At 43.2% G+C, this 23,063-nt stretch overlaps 1 protein-coding gene across 2 annotated transcripts in view; it reads left to right on the forward strand.

Moving 5' to 3' along the window:
- Positions 1-21,040, forward strand: part of aars1 (alanyl-tRNA synthetase 1) — a 50,997-nt gene extending 29,957 nt beyond the window's left edge. For both annotated transcript variants that reach the window (XM_043707357.2, XM_043707358.2), the window contains exons 12-21: positions 1,070-1,248; positions 2,173-2,286; positions 2,975-3,181; positions 4,782-4,966; positions 7,754-7,862; positions 9,875-9,988; positions 12,397-12,516; positions 17,000-17,086; positions 17,192-17,305; positions 20,553-21,040. In XM_043707357.2, coding sequence (XP_043563292.2) covers positions 1,070-1,248; positions 2,173-2,286; positions 2,975-3,181; positions 4,782-4,966; positions 7,754-7,862; positions 9,875-9,988; positions 12,397-12,516; positions 17,000-17,086; positions 17,192-17,305; positions 20,553-20,738 — 1,415 coding nt within the window. In that variant the 3' untranslated portion in view covers positions 20,739-21,040. The remainder of the gene's footprint in view (positions 1-1,069; positions 1,249-2,172; positions 2,287-2,974; positions 3,182-4,781; positions 4,967-7,753; positions 7,863-9,874; positions 9,989-12,396; positions 12,517-16,999; positions 17,087-17,191; positions 17,306-20,552) is intronic.
- Positions 21,041-23,063: the final 2,023 nt, after the last annotated feature.

Genomic DNA, 23,063 nt, shown 5'->3' on the forward strand with positions numbered 1-23,063 from the left:
CTCGTTGATGGGTCAATCGAAACACCTTGCTATTCACTATACCTCTTGACATCACCATTTTCTAAAGATCGATCCATTTCCTTACTTTGTCCTGGCATGAGATGTGGGCATTACTGGCAAGGCTGCATTTCTTATCCATCTCTGTAGGCCCTGGCATTGAAAAGCTAGCTTGGTTGTTGGATTGATTCTGGGAATAAGTGGGGTGCAGTGGGACAGGCTGGGTCTGTTTCTGGAGAGAGAGCAGTGACTTCATTGAAGTTTAAAAGGTCCTGATTGGCCTTGGCAAGGCAGACATGGAACCCATGTTTTCTCTTACGGGTGAGTCCAGCACTTTGGGTGGGGGGTGCTTCTGAGTTGTGTGATTTTGGAATACTGTGCCTCCATGGGCATTAGTGACAGGGTCATTAAATATTTTTAAGGCAGGGATTGATTATTGTCGGGTGGGGAGTCAGAGGTTATTGGGGATGGCTGAGACTGGGGAATTCAGAACACAAAAACAAAGTCATGATTGGTGGAGCGGACCCGAGGGACCAAATGGTCTACCTTTTGCTCCTATTTCTCATGTTTGTGCCATTTATTATTCTCTTGGATATGATGTTCTGTGCAATGCTCTGGTTATGCTGTGACACTGAATTAAGTCAGCAGTGTCTGACACACTGTCAGTTTCACCTGAATACGTGTAACAGATATCAAAGCTTCAGTCGCTTCTAGCTGCTTCATTTTTAATTTGCACCCCCTCAAAGTGACAGCTTACATCTATAAAAGAAGTTTGAGCTCTATGTTTGGATCCTTTCCCTTCAAAACCTAGTGTAGAGAAAGCCTTGTTGGTGGCTGTCAGAGATAGGGTGGCTAGAGTTCTAACTTAGAGAACAGTGGAGCAGGGCGCCTACATACAGTCTGGATTGAGTATTTGCAAAGGGGAAACCAACATGGAACATATGATAACCAGCACGGAGTGGTAATCGCTCACATTTTGCTAAAGGAAACTCTTTTTGGTGAGTTTATCTGAATGTCACCACTGATGGCCTTTTACAGGTTACTGAACAGATGTTTCTGACTTTCTATGCAGTGTTTGAATCCATTGAGGCCACAGTGAAAGTGATCCGCAGGGAGAAAACCTTCATGGAGCAAGTACAGACGGGCCAGGATTGCGGCCTGCTGCTGGACCGCACGTGCTTCTATGCCGAGCAAGGTGGTCAGATTTACGATGAAGGCTACCTGATAAAAGTAGACGACAGCGGTGAAGATGTAAGGGATTTTGATTTCCTGTTTCACTTACAGCTAGATAGAATCGTAGAATCCCTACAATATGGAAACAGGCCATTCAGCCCAACAGGTCCACACTGACCCTCCGAACAGCAACCCACCCAGACCCATTCCCCTACCCTATTAATCTTCATTTCCCCTGATGAAGGCACCTAGCCTACACGTCCCTGAACACATCGGGCAATTTAGCATGGCCATTTCACCTAGCCTGCACATCTTTGGATTGTGGGGGGAAAACGGAGCACCCGGAGGAAACCCACGCAGATAGTGGAACCAAGTTCATCGTGGGCTAATGGAGCCCTCCTGACTAAATTATGGTATTGTACAACTCCTCTGAACAGTAAATACACAGTCCTCCATTATTTGAAAATGTGTAATGCCAAGTTAACACAGATGTTCTCCTGGTTTCTTAAGGGACTCGAATGATTACTGCATTGACCTACGCAGACCAAGCACCATAGTTCAATCCATACAAGTGTAGTCTTTCACAGGAAGCACTAAGCAGAGTTCAAAGGTCAGTTGTCATGCCCAAATCTCTATCCAGCTGATCAGCTAGTTCAGCACAACCTGAGAACTGAATTCATGATTATGTACATTTTTTCTCTCTTCCCCTTTATCCTATGCCCATTGCGTGGTTCATTAGATTGCAGTCACCCTCTGAATATAGCCAATACGCACCTGTGAGATTTGAATTCTGAACTTCAGGCTTTTGAACATTGCATTACAGCCTGTTATACTTCCACCCTCCACTCCTTCCCACGGGCACATGTACATGGATTATACAAAGTCCGTAAGAGCATAAACTCCTTCAATACCTACACTAGCTCATTTTACTTTGGATTCACTAGGCATGCTGGCACTTAAATGTACTTTTCTGAATCTGATTCACTGTAATTCCTTCCACAGAAAACTGAGTTCTCGGTGAAAAACGTACAGGTACGAGGTGGCTATGTCCTCCATATTGGAACGGTTTATGGACAGCTGAAAGTCGGGGATAGAGTTCGTCTGTTCATTGATGAGGTAATGCCCTTTCATTAGATTTAAAATCTCGTAGTTTAATTTTTATTTCACAATTAGCAGTGAACGTGACTCGTGTCCCACTTAACTGGGATGTGAATTCCACACCACTTCAATCTATGGCTGGAACTTACTCTAAAATCTTCCGATGACATAACTACAAAATTGATATGGCACAGAAAGAGGCTGTTGTGTGTCACTCGCTCTCCATGTAGCATCCCACTTAGTGCCATTTCCTTGCCTTCTCCCATAAACCTTCACATTCCTCCTTTTCGGAAAACTCTAATCATTACTTTTTAACTTACTTACTTTCAACATACTGTCATGCAGCGTGTTCCAGATCCTAACCACATGATGTGCGAAGAGGTTTTTCCTTGTGCCATACCTTTTGCCAATAGCTTTACGTCTGTGTTCTCCCCTTCACGAAACCTTTTCCCTGTCGCCCCTTTCGAGAGCCCTCATGGTTTTTGAGTACCTGTGTTGAATCTCCTTTCAGCCTTGTCTTTTTTTCAAGCAGAGCAGGCCAAACCTGTTAGAAAGTGAAATTCCTCAATGTCGTCTGCACTCTCTTCAGTGCCTTCAGATCTTTCCTAAAGCGTATCGCCCAGAACAGGATGCTCTTGCTGAACTGGTGCTTTACGCGGGCTCAGCGTGAGAATTCTCCAGCTTTGTCGTTTATTTTTCCATCCAGGCCAAGAGGCGATCTGTCATGAGTAATCACACTAGTACCCACATGCTGAACTTCGCTCTGCGGTCTGTGCTGGGTGAAGCAGACCAGCGAGGTTCTCTGGTGGCACCGGACAGGCTGCGTTTCGATTTCACAGCTAAAGGCGCCATGAGCACTCAGCAGATCAAAACAACTGAAGAGATCACATGCAAAATGATTCAAGAAGCTAAGGTAAAGTACTCAGCATTTACAATCTCACCAGTTCAATTTTAAAAAGTTAAACTTGGTGGTTTTAACTCTTTGTCTCAGAAAACTGAGGAGGCTGAGGGGTGACCTTATAAAATCATGAGGGGCATGGACAGGATAAATAGACAAGGACTTTTCCCTGGGGTTAGGGAGTCCAGATTCAGAGGGCAAAGGTTTAGGGTGAGAGGGGAAAGATATAAAAGAGACCTAAAGGGCAACTTTTTCCACACAGTGGGTATAGACTGAGCTGCCAGAGGAAGTGGTGAAGGCTGGTACAATTACAACATTTAAAAGGCATCTGGATGGATATATGAATAGGAAGGATTTAGAGGGCTGTGCGGCAAGTGCTCGCAAATGGGACTCGATTAGGTTAGGACATCTGGTCGGCTTGGACAAGTTAGACCGAAGGGTCTGTTTCTGTGCCATATATCTCTATGACTCTAATTAGGGGATGTTTAGCACTTTTCATTTGGAGTCGATGGCCTGTTGCTCATTCTGAGCTGTTCCGTGTTTGTGCCTTTTAAATTCATTTCTGCAAGCCAGGTATGGAATACCGGGTATGCAGTTATATCATGAAGCAACTGCGTGTATGAAAAAGCAAGCTGATTAAGAAATTATAACGTGCATTAACGTGATGAGGCATTATTCATTCTGACACTGAGCTTCTGACTCGTGTCTGAGCAGCATAAACTGTTACTCATTGTGACTGCTTTTTTTTTAAAGGATATCAAGTGATGCAGAGATTAACCCACTGCCTTTTTGGCCCTAGGTCCCAATTTCAAAAGCAGCTTAGGCTGATGAGGTGAATGAAATGATGAGCCACTATCTGCTGTCTGTAAATGCTTTACACCAAACGTGTCTGAATAGTACAAAATAAAGAACCGCAGCTGCTGAAGATCTGAAACAAAAGCAGGAATTTCTGGAGCAGCTCTGCCAGCATCTGTGGAGAGAAAGAGCAGGAAAATTGACGTTTTGGGCAAAAGCCCTTCATCAGGCTCATTCCTGATGAAGGGCTTTTGCCCGAAATGTCGATTTTCCTGCTTCTCAGATGCTGCCTGAACTGCTGTGCATTTCCAGCACCACTCTGATCTCCAGCATCTGCAGTCCTCACTTTCGCCCTCCGCGGAGAGAAAGCAGAGTCCAGCAACCCGAAGAAGGGCTGCTCTGCTTTCTCTCCACAGATGCTGCCAGACCTGCTGAGTTTCTCTGGTGATTCATGTGTATGTGTTTGAATAATCTCGTTTCCTCTTCACAAAACTGTTATTAAACAGTCATTTGCAGACAGAGAAGCCAAGGGTGGGGTTGGTGTGGAAAATAAACAAATGACATGCTACAGCAGGAGTGGGTGGGCTGTCACTGGAGAAGTGACAGAATAAGGAGAACTTGTTGTAATTACTGTACCTGACCTGGTGAGTCCACTTCCTTGAGCAGAGGGAGTTCTGTTTCCCACCTCTAACATCCCTCACTTAGAGGGGCACAAAGTTGTTTCTTTATCCCACATTGAAATTCCACGGGAACTGAATTTAAGCCATTAACTCTTTAGCTTGCACTTGATATTCTGAATAATTGATGTATTTCCTTGTAGCCGATTTATGCCAAGGATACAGCCCTTGCTGCAGCAAAGGCCATTCAGGGTCTTCGTGCTGTATTTGATGAGACATACCCTGACCCAGTGCGAGTGGTGTCTGTGGGCATCCCAGTGGAGGATATGCTGGCTGACCCATCAGGACCAGCAGGCTCGATCACTTCAGTCGAATTCTGCGGCGGAACGTGAGTGCATTGCCTGAAGTACAGGGCAAAAAAGGATTTCACAGGGCTAAAAGAACTCTATGGCGGGGTCGATCAAGGTGAAAATGTATCTAACTGAATTGTTTGTTCAAATCTTTCACTTTGCAGTCTGCAGGGAAGATACAGCTACAATATTGAAGGAGAGTAGAATTGTTAGGCGGAGGTGGGTACTGCAGATACTGGAGATTAAAGTCAAGATTAGAATGGCGCTGTAAAAGCACAACAGGTCAGGCAGCATCCGAGGAGCAGGAAAATCGACGTTATGGGCAAAAGCTCTTCATCAGGAGAGTAGAATTGCTGTCAATGCACTGTCTGGGCTCACAAAGAGCAGCTACTAATTCTTTTTGGTTAAGGTGTTAATCAAAACCTCTCCTACTATGAAAAGTCACAGAGTTGGGACAGCATGGAAAGAGGCTATTCTATTGCATCCATACACTTCTTTGCAGATCTGTCCCATTCCCCTGCTCTATCCCTGTACACCTGCAGGTTTACTTCTACCAAGTTCCACCCAATTGCCTTTTGAAATCATTGATTGCCTGTGCTTCCACTAGTTTTTCTTACCCTCCAACTCCCTACATCTCTTGCCTAAACCTTAAATCAATGTCCTTGCGTGATCAGATCATGGGAACAGTTCTCTTCTCTACTGTACCTCAACCTTTCAGTGGTCCAAACAGAACGCTCTCAACATCTTCAACCTTGTCTTGTCACGAAATTCTCTCATCCCTAGAGCTACCCTGGTAAATCTGCTCCGTGCACTCCCTCAAAGGCTGTTGCATCTTTCCCAAAATGTGGTGACCAGAGCTGGTCTGATTAACACTCTGTAATTCTGACTCCCATTTCAGTTTGCATTATTTTAATATGACCAAGGATGTGCTCCGCCGTCTCCTGGTCTTGCAGTGCAAGGAGTTGTTTTGATAGGATTTTGTCTTGGCAAAAGCCTCAATCTCTAGGGCGTGAAGAATTGGCTTTTAAAATTGAAAATGCATTTTCTTCTGATTTTAATACTCTGTCTTCTCCCGGGAATTTTGGTGGCATTTGCCAACGAGTAAAACTGCTTGATTTTGTTCCTGATTCTGTCTAGCCTGCGTTCCACAGAACATTTTTGTTTGGTGTAAACTTTCGTGTTCCCTTCCAGTGCTGCGTCACAAGATGGGTGCGGCCTGGAAGTCTGCGGTCCACCAAAGTCAGAAACTTGGTGGATATTTCCTAATAGTTTGAACAGTGGTTCCACTCTTTTTCAGAACCTGTTGAAATTGTTGCTTTGTTGAACGATGTTGTTAATGCTACAACAACTTAACTGGGAAGATTGCGCCGATGGTGGTGCTAGACTGGCCTATTTGCCTGCTGACTGACTGCTTCACATCTAAGGCAATTTGCATCTGGTTTCATCAGTAACAGACTATATTTCTATTTGTTATAACTTTAACAAATGGCAGAAAAAAAACAAGGGATTGCTAATCAATTACTACGTGACTTAAACAATACTCAAAGAACAGCACAGCGTAGGAACAGGCCTTTTGGCCCTCCAAGCCTGTGCCACCACATTTTGCCCTTCCATATTAAAACTACCTTCACTTACAGGATCCGTATCCCTCTATTCCCTTCCTATTCATGCACTCGTCCAGGTGCTTCTTGAATGCTGCTATTGTGTCTGCTTCCACCACCTCCTCTGGCAATGTGTTCCAGGTACTCATCACTCTGTGTGTGGAAAAAATGGCCTCACACATATCTTTTAAACTTTCCCCCTCGCACCTTAAACCAGTGTGTCCTAGTAATTGACCCCTCCACCCTGGGGAAAAAGCCTCATACTTATCACTCTATCCATACCATTCACACTTTTATTAACTTCTGTCTATTAACCTAACAGACGTTCCAGTGAAGAAAACCACAGTCTAGCCAACCTTTCTTCATCGCTAAAATCCCCCACACCAGGTAACATGCTTGTAAACCTTTTCTGTACCCTCTCCAAAGCATCCACATTCTTCTGGTAATGTGGTGACCAGAATTATACGCAGTATTCCAAGAGTGGCCTAACTGAAACCCTTTTTAAAAACCTTTAAATAGACAGACATTCAGGAATAAAACAAACAAACGACAGACTTTTTGACATATACATACGGGTGGAAAAAAAGCACAATGTTTTGAAGATCAGAACATGAGCTTGTGTTAAATTATCCCTGACAATTCCTTTAGATTTCAGCACTGACAATGCCCTGTATATAATCTGTAAAGCAATGATCATTCTTCACTTTGATAGTTGAATCTGTGGAAATAGGACCTTTCTTGTTAGAATTCATTCTTTTAAGCGTTTTTTTTTAGTCCCTTCATTCACACTGGGAGAAGAGGGGGGAAGAGAGAGAGAGGTCTTTGTCAGCTCTGGAGATTGCTACTGCCCTGCACCTATAGATTTAATGCAGTTTGCTACTGAACCAATCTGGGAGCTGTTGTCAGGCAGTTTTTCCTCAACTCAAAAACTCTTGATGCCGATCTCAGTAATATAGCAATCTCACGCTTCAACACCAACATTGCATGGCTAAATTGTGCACCACTTGATTTCCATTTCACAGCATCCTCTTGGTATTTCAGCGAAATAGCAATGTTTAACCTCTATTCTAGTTCAAAAAGGGGAAAACAACCTGTCAAACTTGTGAAACACAGACAGTTAGTACTTGTTTGATTGCTTGATGTTTTGACTGCAGAGCTTAGGGACAAGAGGCTATGTCCCGCTGAGTTCCTTCCCTCGTGCTAATTATCTTGCTTTTATTGCAGGCACTTACAGAACTCTGGCCATGCCAGACCTTTTGTGATAGTATCAGAAGAAGCCATCGCTAAGGGCATCAGGAGAATAGTGGCAGTCACAGGATCTGAAGCCCAAAAGGTCGGTGGGCGTGCTTGACAAATTTTGACCCTAAGGCAGCTGGAAGCTCTGGGGGATTTGGGTGTCCTTTTGGCAGGATGACTCTTGGTTTACTGTATTTTGTTTCATCTAAGCTCTTAAAAGAAAAAAATGTTTTCAGCTTCCCTGGTGTTGCCAGTACAAGCTCTACCATTATGGCAATAAGCCTAAAGGGCCATATCTTCTGACAGTGAGCTGACGAGTAAGCGCTCTGCCCACTGTCTAAATGAGCCACTGCTCAGAGTCCCCCTGCATGGGCCCTCCAAATCGCCTGAAGCTCTCACCTTGAAGGAGAGAATAGGATCTATAAACAGCTCTCTGGGTTACTGAGAAGACAATTCAGCCAAGGTTCCTGATTCTTGTCACTGACCAGTGATCTCTGCTGAAAATGGACTTTCCTGGGTGCCATTCAGCTATGAGGTAATGCCTGGGATGGCTGGATTACATATTCACACTCATTGTCTAAACTTGGACAGAAGGAATGGCCTTTGGGCAAAGTACTCGTGTGCTGCTGATCCTCGTAAAGCTGTAGCTCATGATGGTCAACGGTCTGAGGAGGGTGTTCCAACACAGTGTAAACCCTCCTGCTTAATTTAAACCAGCAACACAGAAAAGATTTATCCCATGATAAAAGATAATCTGTAAAACTTCAAGAGGCCAAGAACTATTTAAAGTAAAAATTAATGACTTTATTTCTTAAAATATAACAGAATAATTAAATAACAACTATTTACAACTCCTTTCTCTAACCTATCTTTTACTTTCCCCTGTACAATACTGGTCCAATGAAACACCCAATTAAGATTTACAAAACAAAACTTCTTATCTCAAAACCAAAGTTAAAAATCACACAACACCAGGTTATAGTCCAACAGGTTTAATTGGAAGCACACTAGCTTTCGGAGCGATGTTCCTTCATCAGGTGATTGTGGAGGGCTCGATCGTAACACAGAATTTATAGCAAAAATTTGCAGTGTGATGTAACTGAAATTATACATTGAAGAATCATATCCGAATCATATCTCAAAACCAGGTAGCTTTCGGTTTTTCTCTGTATTCCTGTCTTCTTCCTGGGGATTCTGCTTCACAGCTTAGAGTGATAAAGGTACCTTTTAGAGAGCTATTTTTCAGGCAGTCTTTATATGCTGGTGGCTTAGCAGTTCTCCTCCCAACTGTTCAGTTTTCACTAGTCTTATACCCCCAAAGCATTGGATTGTGTCATTGGTTTTTAAGATTGTCAATATAGTCAATTCAAACGATTGGAATTTGGTACTTTTTGGGATATAATTTAAATTGATTGGCCAAATTTGAATTTGTTTTTGTCTCAGGCAACCAGCTAATTGAATTGTTCGACCAAATGTTACATTATATTTTTTTTTCAGAACACTTGGTGCTGTCAGGTAGTTCTACTAGCTTTTAGCTTTCTTAAAGGTATAGTACACCGACATGTATATAAAAAGAAGGATAATTATTGACCTTTAAAAAACATTGATGAAGGCACGAGTCTCTCGAAAAAAACAACCAGACTTTACATCTCTTTTGTGTGTCATATGTGTTGCACTGTTTGTTGTGCACTTTTAGAATTTCTCATAACTACTGTTTCTCCTGCTGTTCTTTGTCTCCAGTGGTATTTAATTTACATGCTCATTCATCTTTATACGTGTTGTCTCCAGTACACACTCCTCCTCTCAATCCATGCTGCTTGCATCTTTTGCAGACATTCCAAGAGTGCTCCCGTTTCATTCAGGTTTTCTGCTTGCTAGCTTACGTCCTGGCATTCTTACATGCTCACTGAGTCTTTTGGAGAATTTCCTTTTGTGCATTTATCACATGCTAATGTCCTGTCTCTTCCTCCTCCTTTCTCCCACACATTTTAGTTTGTGGCTGTGTTTGCACATCTTAGGTTGATGCCAGTCAGTGGAGCTGTACTTGGATGTACGACGAATATTGCACGCCTTGAATGTGACTTGAATGCCATTGTCTTTTTTTTTTAGGCACTAAGAAAGGCAGATACTCTACAGAATTTTCTTGTTCAACTAGAATCGAAGGTCCAAATCCAGACAGCTCCCAGTAAAGAGATCCAGAAAGAGATTGCAGATCTCACAGAGGTAAACGAGAAATACATAATCGAGAATTATGCATACTCTATAACTTAATATATTCTAAAGGCTGATAGAGTCACAAATAAATTTTACAAATTATATGTGAACGAGTGAGTGCTGCTTCAGGACTAGGCCTCTGGATTGGCTAGCAGCGGTGGAATCCCTGGAGTTATTTAGAATGGTATCATTGAGAGAGAAGTGGTGGTGTCTTTATGGAGTTGGATGAATCTTCCTACGTTTCTGTGACTGTCATTGGATTATTGGCCTCACTCATGTTCCTTTTTAATTTTTTTTCTGGGACTTGGTTGTGAATTGCAGCATTGTTGAGATAATATTACCTTAAAGCTGCCAAGCCTCAGCCTGCAGCTTGAAACAAAACCACTAGACCAAGGAATGATGGAATAAACAAAGATTAGACTGGAGTAAAATAACGCAAAGGAGAGGGCCCTGATAGTAATATAAAGTAAATTGGATCAAGTGGAGTGGGGCAAGGATGAAAGGCCTGAGAATGACCTCTGGAAGAAGGATTATCGAAACATCTAATTAGGAAAGTACTGTTTCAGAGCAAAAGGTCCTAACAACATTTTATAGATGAGATAGGAGAGAGAGAGAGTGTGACAGAAATCCAAAGATTCAAAGTGATGGGTTAAAGGAGAGACTTGAAAAGGTTTGTGGGGGTAATATAGCAGGCTGGAGAAGTTGTCAGAGTTAAATGCAGGATGAATTGGAAGAGCAGGGGGCATAAGAACCTTAGAATCCCTAATGTGTGAAAGCAGGCCATTTGACCCATTGGGTCAGCACTGACTCTCTGAAGAGTATTCCACCCCGGCCCAGTCCCCTTAATCCTGCATTTCCCATGGCTAATCCGTCCAGACTACACGTCCCTGAACAGTACCGGCAATTTAGCATGCCCCATCCACCTAACCTGACTGTGGGAGGCAACTGGAGCATCTGGAAGGAATCCACACAGACAATGGGTGAATGCGCAAGCTCCACATAGACGGTCATCCGAGGGTGGAATTGAACCCAGATCCCTGGTGCTGTGGGGCAGCAGTGTTAACCACTGAGCTACTGAGCTGGAAGACATTGCAGAGATTTGGGGATGGAAGTGAGGGAACTCCATTTCCCATGACAAAATTAGTTGAGGTTGACAAAGAGCGAGATATAAGACTTAGGACAGGATAAGGAATAGTCTGAGTTAAAAGTTACACAGAGTTGAACTTGGGGATGGAGTCAGGAGATCTTTTAGAAAAGTGAAATTGAAGGCAGCATGGGAGGGGTGTGGGTAATTGAGTGGGTGATGTAGGGTTGCTGATGGGTAATGTTTTGATGTGGACTTTAGCAGCAGATTGATGGTAGGGAATTGAAGTACAGTTCAGTATTCAGAATGACGCTGAGGTTACAACACTGTCAGGCTGATTTCGGTTGGGTATCCAGGGAATGGAGTAAGGGAACTGGAGGCCAAAGAATGGTGTTTCCGACTGGGAACGTGGATTGTGACAGCTTTGGTTTCAAGACACTCAACTCTGATCAGTTTTGGCCCATTTGTAATCTGATATTAGACACCCCCATCAGAGAACGCCTACCTTTTTACCTCTGACTGACATGGAGGAAAAGCTTGAACTGGACAGTTAAAAGTTAATGAGGGATAAATCAAATTTCACTGTAGGTTTGTGAGTAGCTCAGTGGGTAAGTACAGGAGAGCACTGAGCCATGTAAACAGAAGATGGGTCAGGCGGCTAAGGAAGGCCTCTGCTCCCCTTAGCTCAATGAGAGGGAATAGCAATGCTTGAGAAACTCTGTGTGTGTTTGAGAATGAGGCAGGATTCCCCTGTCACACCAATATCAATGAAGGGTCTGCTGCAATAATCTGAAGAATTTCAGTGGGTGTAATGGAGGGGTGGTTTCTAGTGTCTGGTACTGTCATCCATTAGCTCAAATGTACTCCAGAGAATTGCTGAAGGTTTTCTTAAAGTGCATAATGGAATAGCCCTGCCAACAACAACCTTTAACTTAAAAAAACTGTTCTGAAGCACTTAACAACAGTGTACCAGATTTTAAAGAAACATTTCTGAAACCAAGCTAAGCAAAGCTAAACTGGGTCAGAAGTTTGAAGGTTTGTTGAAAGAGGTATGTTTTAAGGAGCATCTATAAAGGGAGTGTGTGTGTGTGGTGGAGGTATTTACAGAGAGTATGAGGGCCACGGAAGCTGAAAACAGCTCACTGAGTTGGAGAGTTTAAAAGGGTGACGCAGCAGCACAGAACTGGAGGATTGCTGCGATCTGAAAGGCACGGAGAGCTGGAGGAGGTGGAGAGGAGAAAGAGCGTAGAGATAACGCAGTAGAATGATTTGAGGGTCCTTTACAACAGCATGTAATTTCACGAGGATTTTCCTTGTGTCTGTTTAATTTCAGATGATTAGTGCTGCAGTCATTCCACAGTGGCACAAGGATGAGCTGAGGGACAAGCTGAAGTCACTAAAGAAGTTTATGGATAATCTGGATAGAGCCAGTAAAGCTGACATGCTGAAGAAGGTGAGTGATCAAATCCATGATGGTGTAGGAGCTAATCCCTCTCTTGAATAATATTTACTGAATCACTCCCAAACCTTCATCGAGAAACGACACTGAATGTTCTTTTTATGGAAGCTCTGATGTTTCTCTTCATAAGTTTTTACTGAATGGTCTGTCATGGAAAGCCATGAGATGAAGGATAGTACTGGAGGCAGTCTTTAGTGGTTTTGCAGTTTTGTGAAGCATATTAACACTTATCTTTTATCTGGGCCGTATCAGTTTATGTGAGTGTCTGTTTAAGTGAAATCCCAGTTAATGTCCACCACCTGCTTATTATTAAACATGATTAATTTACAATCCATACAATGTCATGGTGCAGAAGAAGGCAATTGACTGATGTATTCGCACCAGTTTTTAGTGTCATCCTTCTGTAATTCTGCACATTGTTTTTATTCAAACACCAATCTAATGCCTTCTCAAATGCCACCATTAAATCTGCCTCTGCTGTACTTCTGCTCTCAGTTTATTGCTTCAAAGTTTTGTATAATGCAGTCTCTGAAATTGTCCCCTGAAATTGTCCTGTGAATCAAGGAGAGCAAGGGTCCTCATCCCTATTCCTGGGGAAATCCCCAACAAGCCTTCCTTCAACCGGAAAGATCTCCGTTTACTATTGCTTTCTGTTTCCTATCATTCAGGCAATACTTTAATCTACATTGCTGCTGTCCCCTATATTCCATGAGTTGTAACTATACCCAAAGGTCTGTTATATGACATTTTATCAAGTCCTTTTTGAAAGCTTACGTACACCACATCACAGCGTTACCCTCATCAAACCTCTGTTACCTCTTCAAAGAGCTGTCGCAAGCTGGTTAAATGTGATTTTCCTTTAAGAAATCCATGCTGGTTCTCCCTAGCTAACCCACGTTTGTCCATGTGGCTATTAATTCAGTCTCGAACTTTTACTTCTGAAGTTTCCTCCCTACCTGTTAAACTAACAGGTTTGTAATTTCTGAACACTTCCTTGCATTGTTTTTCTGCAAGGACATGCTGTTTGCAAGTCTCAGTCCTTTGGCACCAACACCAAGTCCTGAAATCCCCTGAAAGACTGTTGCCAGTGCCTTTGTAATTTTCACTCTCTCCCACTTCTATATCATTGAATGCATCATAACTGGTCCAGCTGCCTTGCCAACTCTTTTAAGTACCAGCAGCTCATCGAATACCACCTTATTATCAATTTTGAACACTCCTAGTGAATGAGTTTCTTCCTCTATCACCATTACCTGGGTAGCATTGGCTGCTTTGGAAAAGAGACGTGTATAATATTCATTTAATACCTCAGCCATGCCCTCACCTCCATGTGAAAATTCCCTTTTCAGTCTTTGATTGACTATGCTTCTCCTCTGATCATCCTTTGTGCCTATGGAAGACTTTGGAATTCTGTGTGATTTTTAGTTGCCAGTCCCTTTTCATTCTCCCTCTTCTCTTGTTGGCTTTTTAACCCTGAACTTTGCTCAGGACCACTCACTCAATGTGTGCACTGTACCCCAGTGTTAGACACTATCCCTACCAGTACTGTACCCCAGTGTTATGCAGCGACAGACCTGTCCCCACCAGTATTGTAGCCCAGTGTTATACAGTGACGGACCTATCCCCACCAGTACTGTAGCCCAGTGTTACACTGACAGACCTGTCCCCACCAGTACTGTAGCCCAGTGTTACACTGACAGACCTGTCCCCACCAGTACTGTAGCCCAGTGTTACACTGACAGACCTGTCCCCACCAGTACTGTAGCCCAGTGTTACACTGACAGACCTGTCCCCACCAGTACTGTAGCCCAGTGTTACACTGACAGACCTGTCCCCACCAGTACTGTAGCCCAGTGTTACACTGACAGACCTGGCCCCACCAGTACTGTAGCCCAGTGTTACACTGACAGACCTGGCCCCACCAGTACTGTAGCCCAGTGTGATAATAGGGATGCTGTTATATTACATGTCTATCTTGGTTCCATCTGGAGTTTCATAGATCTTGCAGGGCTGCAACAGGACCATGAATTGATTTCAAACGAAGGATGAGCATTTTAAAATGAAGATGCTTCACTGGAAACCAATATACCACACAGGGACGATGGGTGGATAGGAATTGCTGGGAGTTAGGAAACAGGCAGAAGAGTTTTATGAGCTAGAGTTCATTTGTGTATCTGTGGTATTCAGGCAGAGCATGGTCAGAAAGAAGTGGAAGTAGGTGATGTAAGTGATGACACAAGGCTGGCAGAAGTAATAAAGACCAACTTATAAATTTCCTTTTCGTTCATCTCCCTTTCATTCTCCAAAGAACCTAGTTTTTAATATCTGTGTCTTTGTGCTTGAATCTGTCGCTGTATTTGCCAGGATCACCTTCATATAATGAAGTACCAATAGTCTGATCATTCACACAATTGGATTAAGAGCAGGAATAGGCTATTCAGCCCTTCACGTTTTCTCTGCCACTCAACAGATCATGGCTGATCTAATTGAACCTCAAATCTTCATAGATGTAGGTTTGCTCGCTAAGCTGGAAGGTTCATTTTCAGATGTTTTGTCACCACACGAGGTAACATCTTCACTGATGTTATCTGATATGGTGACGAAGCGTCTGAAAATGAACCTTCCAGCTCAGTGAGCAAATCTACATCCAGAACCTAAACCTGAGCTACAAATGTTCTCAAATCTCACTTAAATCTTCATTCCCAATAACCTTGCATCCCTGTGCTTGACAAATCAGGGTCACAGGAGAAAGTGAGGACTGCGGATTCTGGAGATCAGAGCTGAAAATGTGTTGCTGGAAAAGCACAGCAGGTCAGGCAGCATCCAAGGAACAGGAGAATCGACGTTTCGGGCATGAGCCCTTCTTCAGGAATTCTCAATGTTTTTTCTCAAAGTTATTTTTGCAAAAACTTCCAAATCTATACCCTTTCTTTCTTGATCCTATTATGAACAGGTACAGTTTCTGACCATCTGATCTATCTTGGCCCTTCGTGAGTTTGAACATGATTCTTAATCAGGCGAAAGTGAGTATTGCAGATGCTGGAGATCAGAGTCTGAAACGTTGATTTTCCTGCTTTTCAGATGCTGCCTGATCTGCTGGAGCTTTCCAGCGCCACTCTAATCTTGACCGTTTGGTTTTTGTTCTGTTCCGGAGTGGGAACGATTTCTCTCCAACCGTTGAGTCCCGACACCTCGTGATTTTGAAAACATCGATCAGATCTCTTCTCGACCTTCTACTCTCCGATAGAAACAGCTCCAACCTCCCCAATCTTTCCTCGTGACTGAAGTTGAACAGCTGGAACCAGTCTCTGCATGCTCCCTACCGTACTCTCAATTTTCGCATAATGTGGCACCCAGAACTATACACAATATTCCAGCTGAGGTCTAACCTAACCAACCCTGCCTTCAACATATTCAAGGGTTCTGCTTCCACCACCTTTTCAGGAAGAAAGTTCCATCGATTCTCAACTCAGATTTTTTTCTTAGTTTTAAATGGGTAATCTCTGAATTTTAAACAGTGATCCTTACTCCCAAGATTTCCCCACAAGAGGGATGCAACTCTCCACATCCACCCTGTCAAGCCCCCACAGGATGTTCAGTGTTTCAGTCAGGTTACTTCTTGCTGTTCTAAGCTCCATTGGATACAAGCTTAGCCTGTCCAACATTTTTTCATGAGACAACCCACTCATTCCAAGCATTCGTCTGGTAAACCTTCTTGGAATGGTTCCCATGGCATTAATAGAACATAGAACATAGAAGAATACAGCGCAGTACAGGCCCTTTGGCCCTCGATGTTGCGCCGATCCAAGCCCACCTAACCTACACTAGCCCACTATCCTCCATATGCCTATCCAATGCCCGCTTAAATGCCCATAATGAGGGAGAGTCCACCACTGCTACTGGCAGGGCATTCCATGAACTCACGACTGGCTGAGTAAAGAACCTACCCCTAACATCTGTCCTATACCTACCCCCCCTTAATTTAAAGCTATGCCCCCTTGAACATGATTCTTCCTTAAATAAAATGAGTACTCTAGGACACATCAAGGGTGCCCTGTATCACTGAAGCATAACCTCCCTACTTCTGTATTTAATTCCTCTTGCAGGGCAGCCCCTGTCTCCGCAGGTCTAGTTACTGCAGTTTCACTTAACCATGCGCCCTGAACATATAAAAGGGAATGTTCCAGAACCAGGGACCAGGAGGCTGCAGAGATGGTACATTTCCCATCGAAATGAATGGGTTCGTTCCTATCCACGGTTTCAGCGTTCTGCGGTAGGCCCTGGAACGTATCCCCTGTGGGTATGGGGGGAACTACTGTAATCATATTCCATTAGCTTACCACGTTATTTACATATCTTAACCTGTTGCAATTCATGCACGAGGACACAAAGATTCCTTTGCAGCTCCGCTATCTCTCATCATTTGGACAGTGTGTTTTCAGGTATCGTTATTTGTATTTGTTCATTACTTTGACAGGTACGGGAGAAGACGGAGCAGTTCATAGATACTAATCCAAACCAACCTCTTGTTGTCATGGAAATGGAAGCAGGAGCACCAGCCAAGGTGAGGAGAGCATTCTGAACAGTATTCGCAGTGGTGTTTAATTGCTGCTTGATTTGAGAGTGGATAGTGGTTTGTCTGACCTCTGTGTTGTGCTGTTCCCAACAGGTGCTGAATGAAGCCCTCAAGCTGTTTAAGGCACGCTCCCCTCAGACAGCAACAATGCTGTTTGCAGTGGACAGTGATGCAGGAACAATCACGTGCTTGTGTCAAGTGCCCCAGGTAAAGATAGTTACTTGAAAGCTACAAATTCACACCCACAAGGCCAGCATCCCTTGGGACTGATTGGATCTGACTTGCTCATTGCACAAGTTTTCTTCAAAATGTTGGATCAGACATTTTCAATTGTTAATTAAAGTTACGACGCACAATTTATGTGCTGTTCAGAGTTTCAGCACTGAAATTTAATCAAGGGGGTTCAAATCGTTTGTACATAGTAATGACAGACTGGCGTCTAATCAAGGCGTGCAAAATATTCATACTGACAAGTGATTTGATAATGTGAATTACGAGAACAAATTGTGGTCAGTTTTTGTTATACATCTTGTGATCTGATTGAGCTCACCCCAAAGAATGCAGCTGTCCAGCTACCTGAGGTAGTGATTGAAAGAACTGAAAGTCAAAGCAATATATTGATATTTCCCTCCTCTCCCTAACAGTAGTGCAGTTGTCAGTATTGATCTGAGTTGGGATAAAGGAAAGTACAGCACCAAAAAATTGCGTCTATATAAAACATTCAAAGCTGCTACACAGGAGTATTATCAAACAAAGGTTTACACTGAGCTGTATACAGAGATATTAGGATTGGTAACATGGGCTTACTCAGAAATACCATAAGACACAGGGGCTTAAGTAGGCCATTAGGCCCATCGAGTGTCTTCAACCATTGAATTCCACTTCCCTTTATTCCCTATAAACCTTAATTCTCTTACTGAATAAAGGCCTGTCTATTTTAGTCTTGAATGTACTTAGTGACCCAACCTCAAAAGTCTGTGGGAAAAGAAGTCCTCATGAGGACTGACTACCTGTTGAGAGGGAAAACCAAATCCCCCTCATTCTGACTTAAATAGATCACCCCTTTTTCTGAGATTGTCCCCTGTGGCCCGAGACTCTCCCACGAGGGGAAAACAACCTATCTGCATTTATCTTGTCAAGTCCTCTTAGAATTTTATGTTTTAATAAGGTCAACTCTCATTTTTTTCTAAACTCCAATGAGTACAAGACCAAACTACTCAACCTCTCCCCATGAGACAGTCCCTCCATACCTGAAAGCAGTCAGGTAAACCTTCTCTGGACTGCCTCTAATGCCAATATATCTTTCCCTACATAAGAGGATTGAAACAGTTCACAGTATTCCTTTTATACTCCCCTTTGAACTACAGGCCAGCTGTCCATTTGCCTCCTTTATTTCCTTTTGGACTTGGATGCTACCTTTTGTGGCCCGCGCTCGAGAATCCCCAAATCTCTTTGCACTGTACCTTTTTCCATTTAAATGATATTCAGCTTCTGCCAGTGTGTGTAACCTTGCATTTTCCCTCACTATATTCCATCTTCCAATTTGTTTTCCCACTAACTTTATCTATCTACATCACTCCGAAGACTCTTGTCATCCTCAGTATTTGCCCCCTCGTCTATTTTTGCATCATGTGCAAACTGGGCATTCACTTCTGTCATCCAAGTTATTTCTGTATATTGTAAATAGTAATGGAAAGATATAGCATTGAAACTTCTGGCACGCCACTAGAGTCATAGAGGTACAGCACAGAAACAGACCCTTCGGCCCAACCTGTCCATGCCGACCAGATATCCCAACCCAATCTAGTCCCACCTGCCAGCACTTGGCCCATATCCTTCCAAACCCTTCCTATTCATATACCCATCCAAATGCCTGTTAAATGTTGCAATTGTACCAGCCTCCACCACTTCCTCTGGCAGCTCATTTCACACACGTACCACCATCTGAGAGAAAACCTTGCCCCTTCTTAGGTCTCTTATATATCTTTCCCCTCTCACCCTAAACCTATGCCCTATAGATCTGGATTCCCCCACCCTAGGAAAAAGACTTTGTCTATTTATCCTATGCACGCCCCTCATGATTTTATAACCCTCTATAAGGACACACCTCAGCCTCCGACGCTCCAGGGAAAACAGCCCCAGCCTGTTCAATCTCTCCCTACAGCTGAAATCTTCCAACCCTGGCCACATCCTTATAAATCTTTTCTAAACCCTTTCAAGTTTCACAACATCTTTCCAATAGGAAGGAGACCAGAATTGCACGCAATATTCCAAAGTGGCCTATCCAATGCCCTGTTTACAGGTTGACATCCCAACATTTCCCCCTTAGCTACAACTCTTTATCGTCTTTTGGTTAGCCAGTCATGTATCAATGCTGCACCATGGGATCTTTATTAAGTCGACATATGTGCCTTTTGAAAATCCAAAAACATTACATCTACTTGTTCACCTTTATCTACTCTACTCGTTACCCCTTGACAGAATTCTAATAAATTTGTCAGCTGTGGTTTCCTCTTAAAGATGCTGTGCTGACTTAATTATAAATTCCAGTATTTTCCTGGTGACAGACGTAAAGCTAACTAGCTTCAAGTTAATTTCTTTCTCGTCTCCCTTTTTAAAAAGAAGCTTCAACTTTCCAATCGTTTGGGACTTTTCCAGAATCGAAGGATTCTTAGAAGACTACCGCCAGGGCATCCACTATCACTCTAAAATCAAGGGATTTATTGGCCTTCCATCACATTATTTTCCCCAGTATTTTGCCTCTCATGATGGCAATTTGTTTTTATTCTCCCCCCAGCCCTATGAATATTCATTATTTAATGGGGTCAGTTTTAAGAAGCGATGTGCAGAGAGGTATAGGGCATCCATTGCAGTGTTACAGCAGCTGAAGGAATGCCTGCCAATGGTGGAGCGACAAATGGTAGGGATTGGAGGAATGAGGTGAACTTGCTTAAGTCTCTACATGTCGAGAGCAATGACATTTTGTTAATCTCCACCTGAAGATGCAAACTGTCGGCAGTAATGATTCTGTGTCCTTTGACACTTCATCCTTGGAATTATTCCTGATCTGTTAGTGCGTTTTGTTGGACTGTTGCACCGAAGGGGGGGTATCACATTCAAAACTAGTCCTGTCGTCACCTGGTCTCAACCCTTTCACCATACATGACCCAGCAACCACTGATCTGCAGTCAAGGGCGGTGTCTCTGGCTGAGTTTTACCTTCATTGATCATAAGGAGCTGATTTCAGTTGTATCCCATCCATGTATTTCCTGAGACCGTAGGAATAAAAAACTTTGGAGCCTTCAGAGCTTTCTCTGGCTGTTCAGTAGCTGTTATGACACTGTCGTCTATCAGATACTGAACCTGTGGTCCGTACGTTGTGAAAAGCCCATCTTATAAGCAGCAGGTTGCTGAGTTTTCACTGATTCTCCCTTTTTATGTCTAACTTTTTCAGGAGGTGGTGAGCAGGGGCCTGAAAGCCAGTGACTGGGTCAACCACATCTTGGACCAGCTGGACGGAAGAGGAGGAGGAAACGACATGTCAGCTCAGGCCACGGGGAAGAATATCAACAGCCTGGACAAGGCACTGAAGCTGGCGACTGAGTTTGCAGAGCTTAAAATAGGAGACCTCAAAAACTAATCACAAACGTCGCAGTTAGATGTGACTTGAAAGTCCGTCCATGGGGCTAGGACCCACCTACTCCATGTCTGGGGCCACCACTGCCGAGGGGTTCATGTTCCCCACTGTCAGAAATGCTGTCTTGTTAATGCTAAGACCATGAACTTCTGTCCCGCTAAGTCAGTAGAACATCTTAGTAATCGATGGTCTCTTAAAATCTTCTAACTGTTGCAGAAAGGGACTGGCCATGAGAAAATCTGTATTTGCCTATTTAAAATGGCTGTAATTCATTAAAAATATTTGCACCCATAAGCTTAAAATAATACTGGTCACAGATTTGGAGTGTGTTATTTATTCTCAGATTCAGATCACCTGTCTCTTGTTCATTGTCTCATGTGATTATGCAGTCATTACTTAGTCATTCGTGACCATTATTCAAGAGACTATAAACAATGAAACCTCTTCATTTTATGAACTGGATATTGCGATCGTGCTTAAGACTCCACATGGACTTCTGTAAACTTCTATACTGTAGATTGATTCAGACTTTGGTGAAACACAACTAATTAGGAATTGATTTGCTCAACATTGTGTGTGAACTAACATTTATTCTGGGTATAGGTTTGCTCGCTGAGCTGGAAGGTTTGTTTTCAGATGTTTTGTCACCTTGCTAAGTAACATCTTCAGTGAGCCTCTAGCTGAAGCACTGGTGTTATAGACCGCTTTCTATTTGTTTGGGTTTCCTTGGGTTGGTGATGTCATTTCCTGAGGTGATGGCAAGTCCTAGGGTGATGTCATTTCCTGTTGTTTTTCTCAGGGGGTGGTAAATGGAATCCAAGTGGATGTGTTTGTTGATAGAGTTCTGGGTAGAATGCCATGCTTCTAGGAATTCTCGTGCATGTCTCTGTTTGGCTTGTCCTAGGATGGATGTGTTGTCCCAGTCGAAGTGGTGTCTGCTCATCCATATGTAAGGATACTAGTGAGAGTGGGTCATGTCGTCTTGTGGCTAGTTAATGTTCATGTACTTTGGTGGCTAGTTTTCTGCCTGTTTGTCCAATGCAGTGTTTGCTACACTACACATAAAGACCCTATACAGACAACAAGCAAAACTAATGTCCTTTACAAAATACGTTGCAATAACTAACAAACACTCCACTCTGTACATCATTACCCCATAGGTCTTGACATCTTTTCCCTTTGAATGTTGGGAGAGAAGAGTGGGGGGGGGGGGGGGGGGGCAAGAGAAGAGAATAGTGGGGGGTAGAGAAGGGTTGGGGGAGGAGGAGAAAAGGGTGGGGGGAGGAGAGAAGAGTGCGATGGATCTTGTTATGAAAGGGGTTGAAGCTCAACTCTGGATCAAGTACAATACTGAAATTATCAAACTGGAAGAGATGGATGAAATCAGTGGCAAAGTTACAAAACATGTAGCACGAACTGAAAGAGGACTTCATTCTTCCAATATTGGACTCTCTTCCTCCTCATCACTCATGGATGATGCTAATAAAAAGATTATATGTAAATGCAGGAAAGGCTGCATCCCAAAGGTGAGGATATGATGGAGAACAGAGATTTATGGTAAAGTTGCTACACTACAACAGACATAGTGCTACTGTCTTGTGGATATGAACATAGGAGGTATAGTTAGTAAGTTTGCTGATGACACCAAAATTGGAGGTGTAGTGGACAGCAAAGAAGGTTACCTCAGATTACAACAGGATCTTGTTCAGATGGGCCAATGGGCTGAGTGGTGGCAAATGGAGTTTAATTTAGATAAATGTAAGGTGCTGCATTTTTGTGAAAACAAATCTTTGTAGGACTTATACACTTAACGACAAGGTCCTCGGAAGTGTTGCTGAACAGAGACCTTGGAGTGCAGGTTCATAGTTCTTTGAAAGTAGAGTCGCAGGTAGATAGGACAGTGAAGAAGGCATTTGGTATGCTTTCCTTTATTGGTCAGAGCATTGAGTACAGGAGTTGGGAGGTCATGTTGGAGCTGAACAGGACATTGGTTAGGCCATCTTTGGAATATTGTGGGCAATTCTGGTCTCCTTCCTGTTGGATGTTGTGAAACTTGAATGGGTTCAGAAAAGATTTACAAGGATGTTGCCAGGGTTGGAAGATTTGAGCTATAGGGAGAGGCTGGGGCTGTCTTCCCTGGAATGTCAAAAGGTGAGGGGTGTCCTTATAGAGGTTTATAAAATCTTGGGCATGGATACGATAAATAGACAGTCATTTTCCATGGGGGGGGAGGGAGGGCAGAGCTAAAGTCATAAGTTTAGGGTGAGAGGGGAAAGATATAAAAGGGTCCTAAGAATCAACCTTTTGGGGATGAGCTGCTAGAGGAAG

This window comes from Chiloscyllium plagiosum, unplaced genomic scaffold (genome assembly GCF_037043375.1).
Source record: "Chiloscyllium plagiosum isolate Xiang-an unplaced genomic scaffold, Cpla_swu_hap1 HiC_scaffold_17, whole genome shotgun sequence".
Taxonomy (NCBI): Eukaryota; Metazoa; Chordata; class Chondrichthyes; order Orectolobiformes; family Hemiscylliidae; genus Chiloscyllium; species Chiloscyllium plagiosum.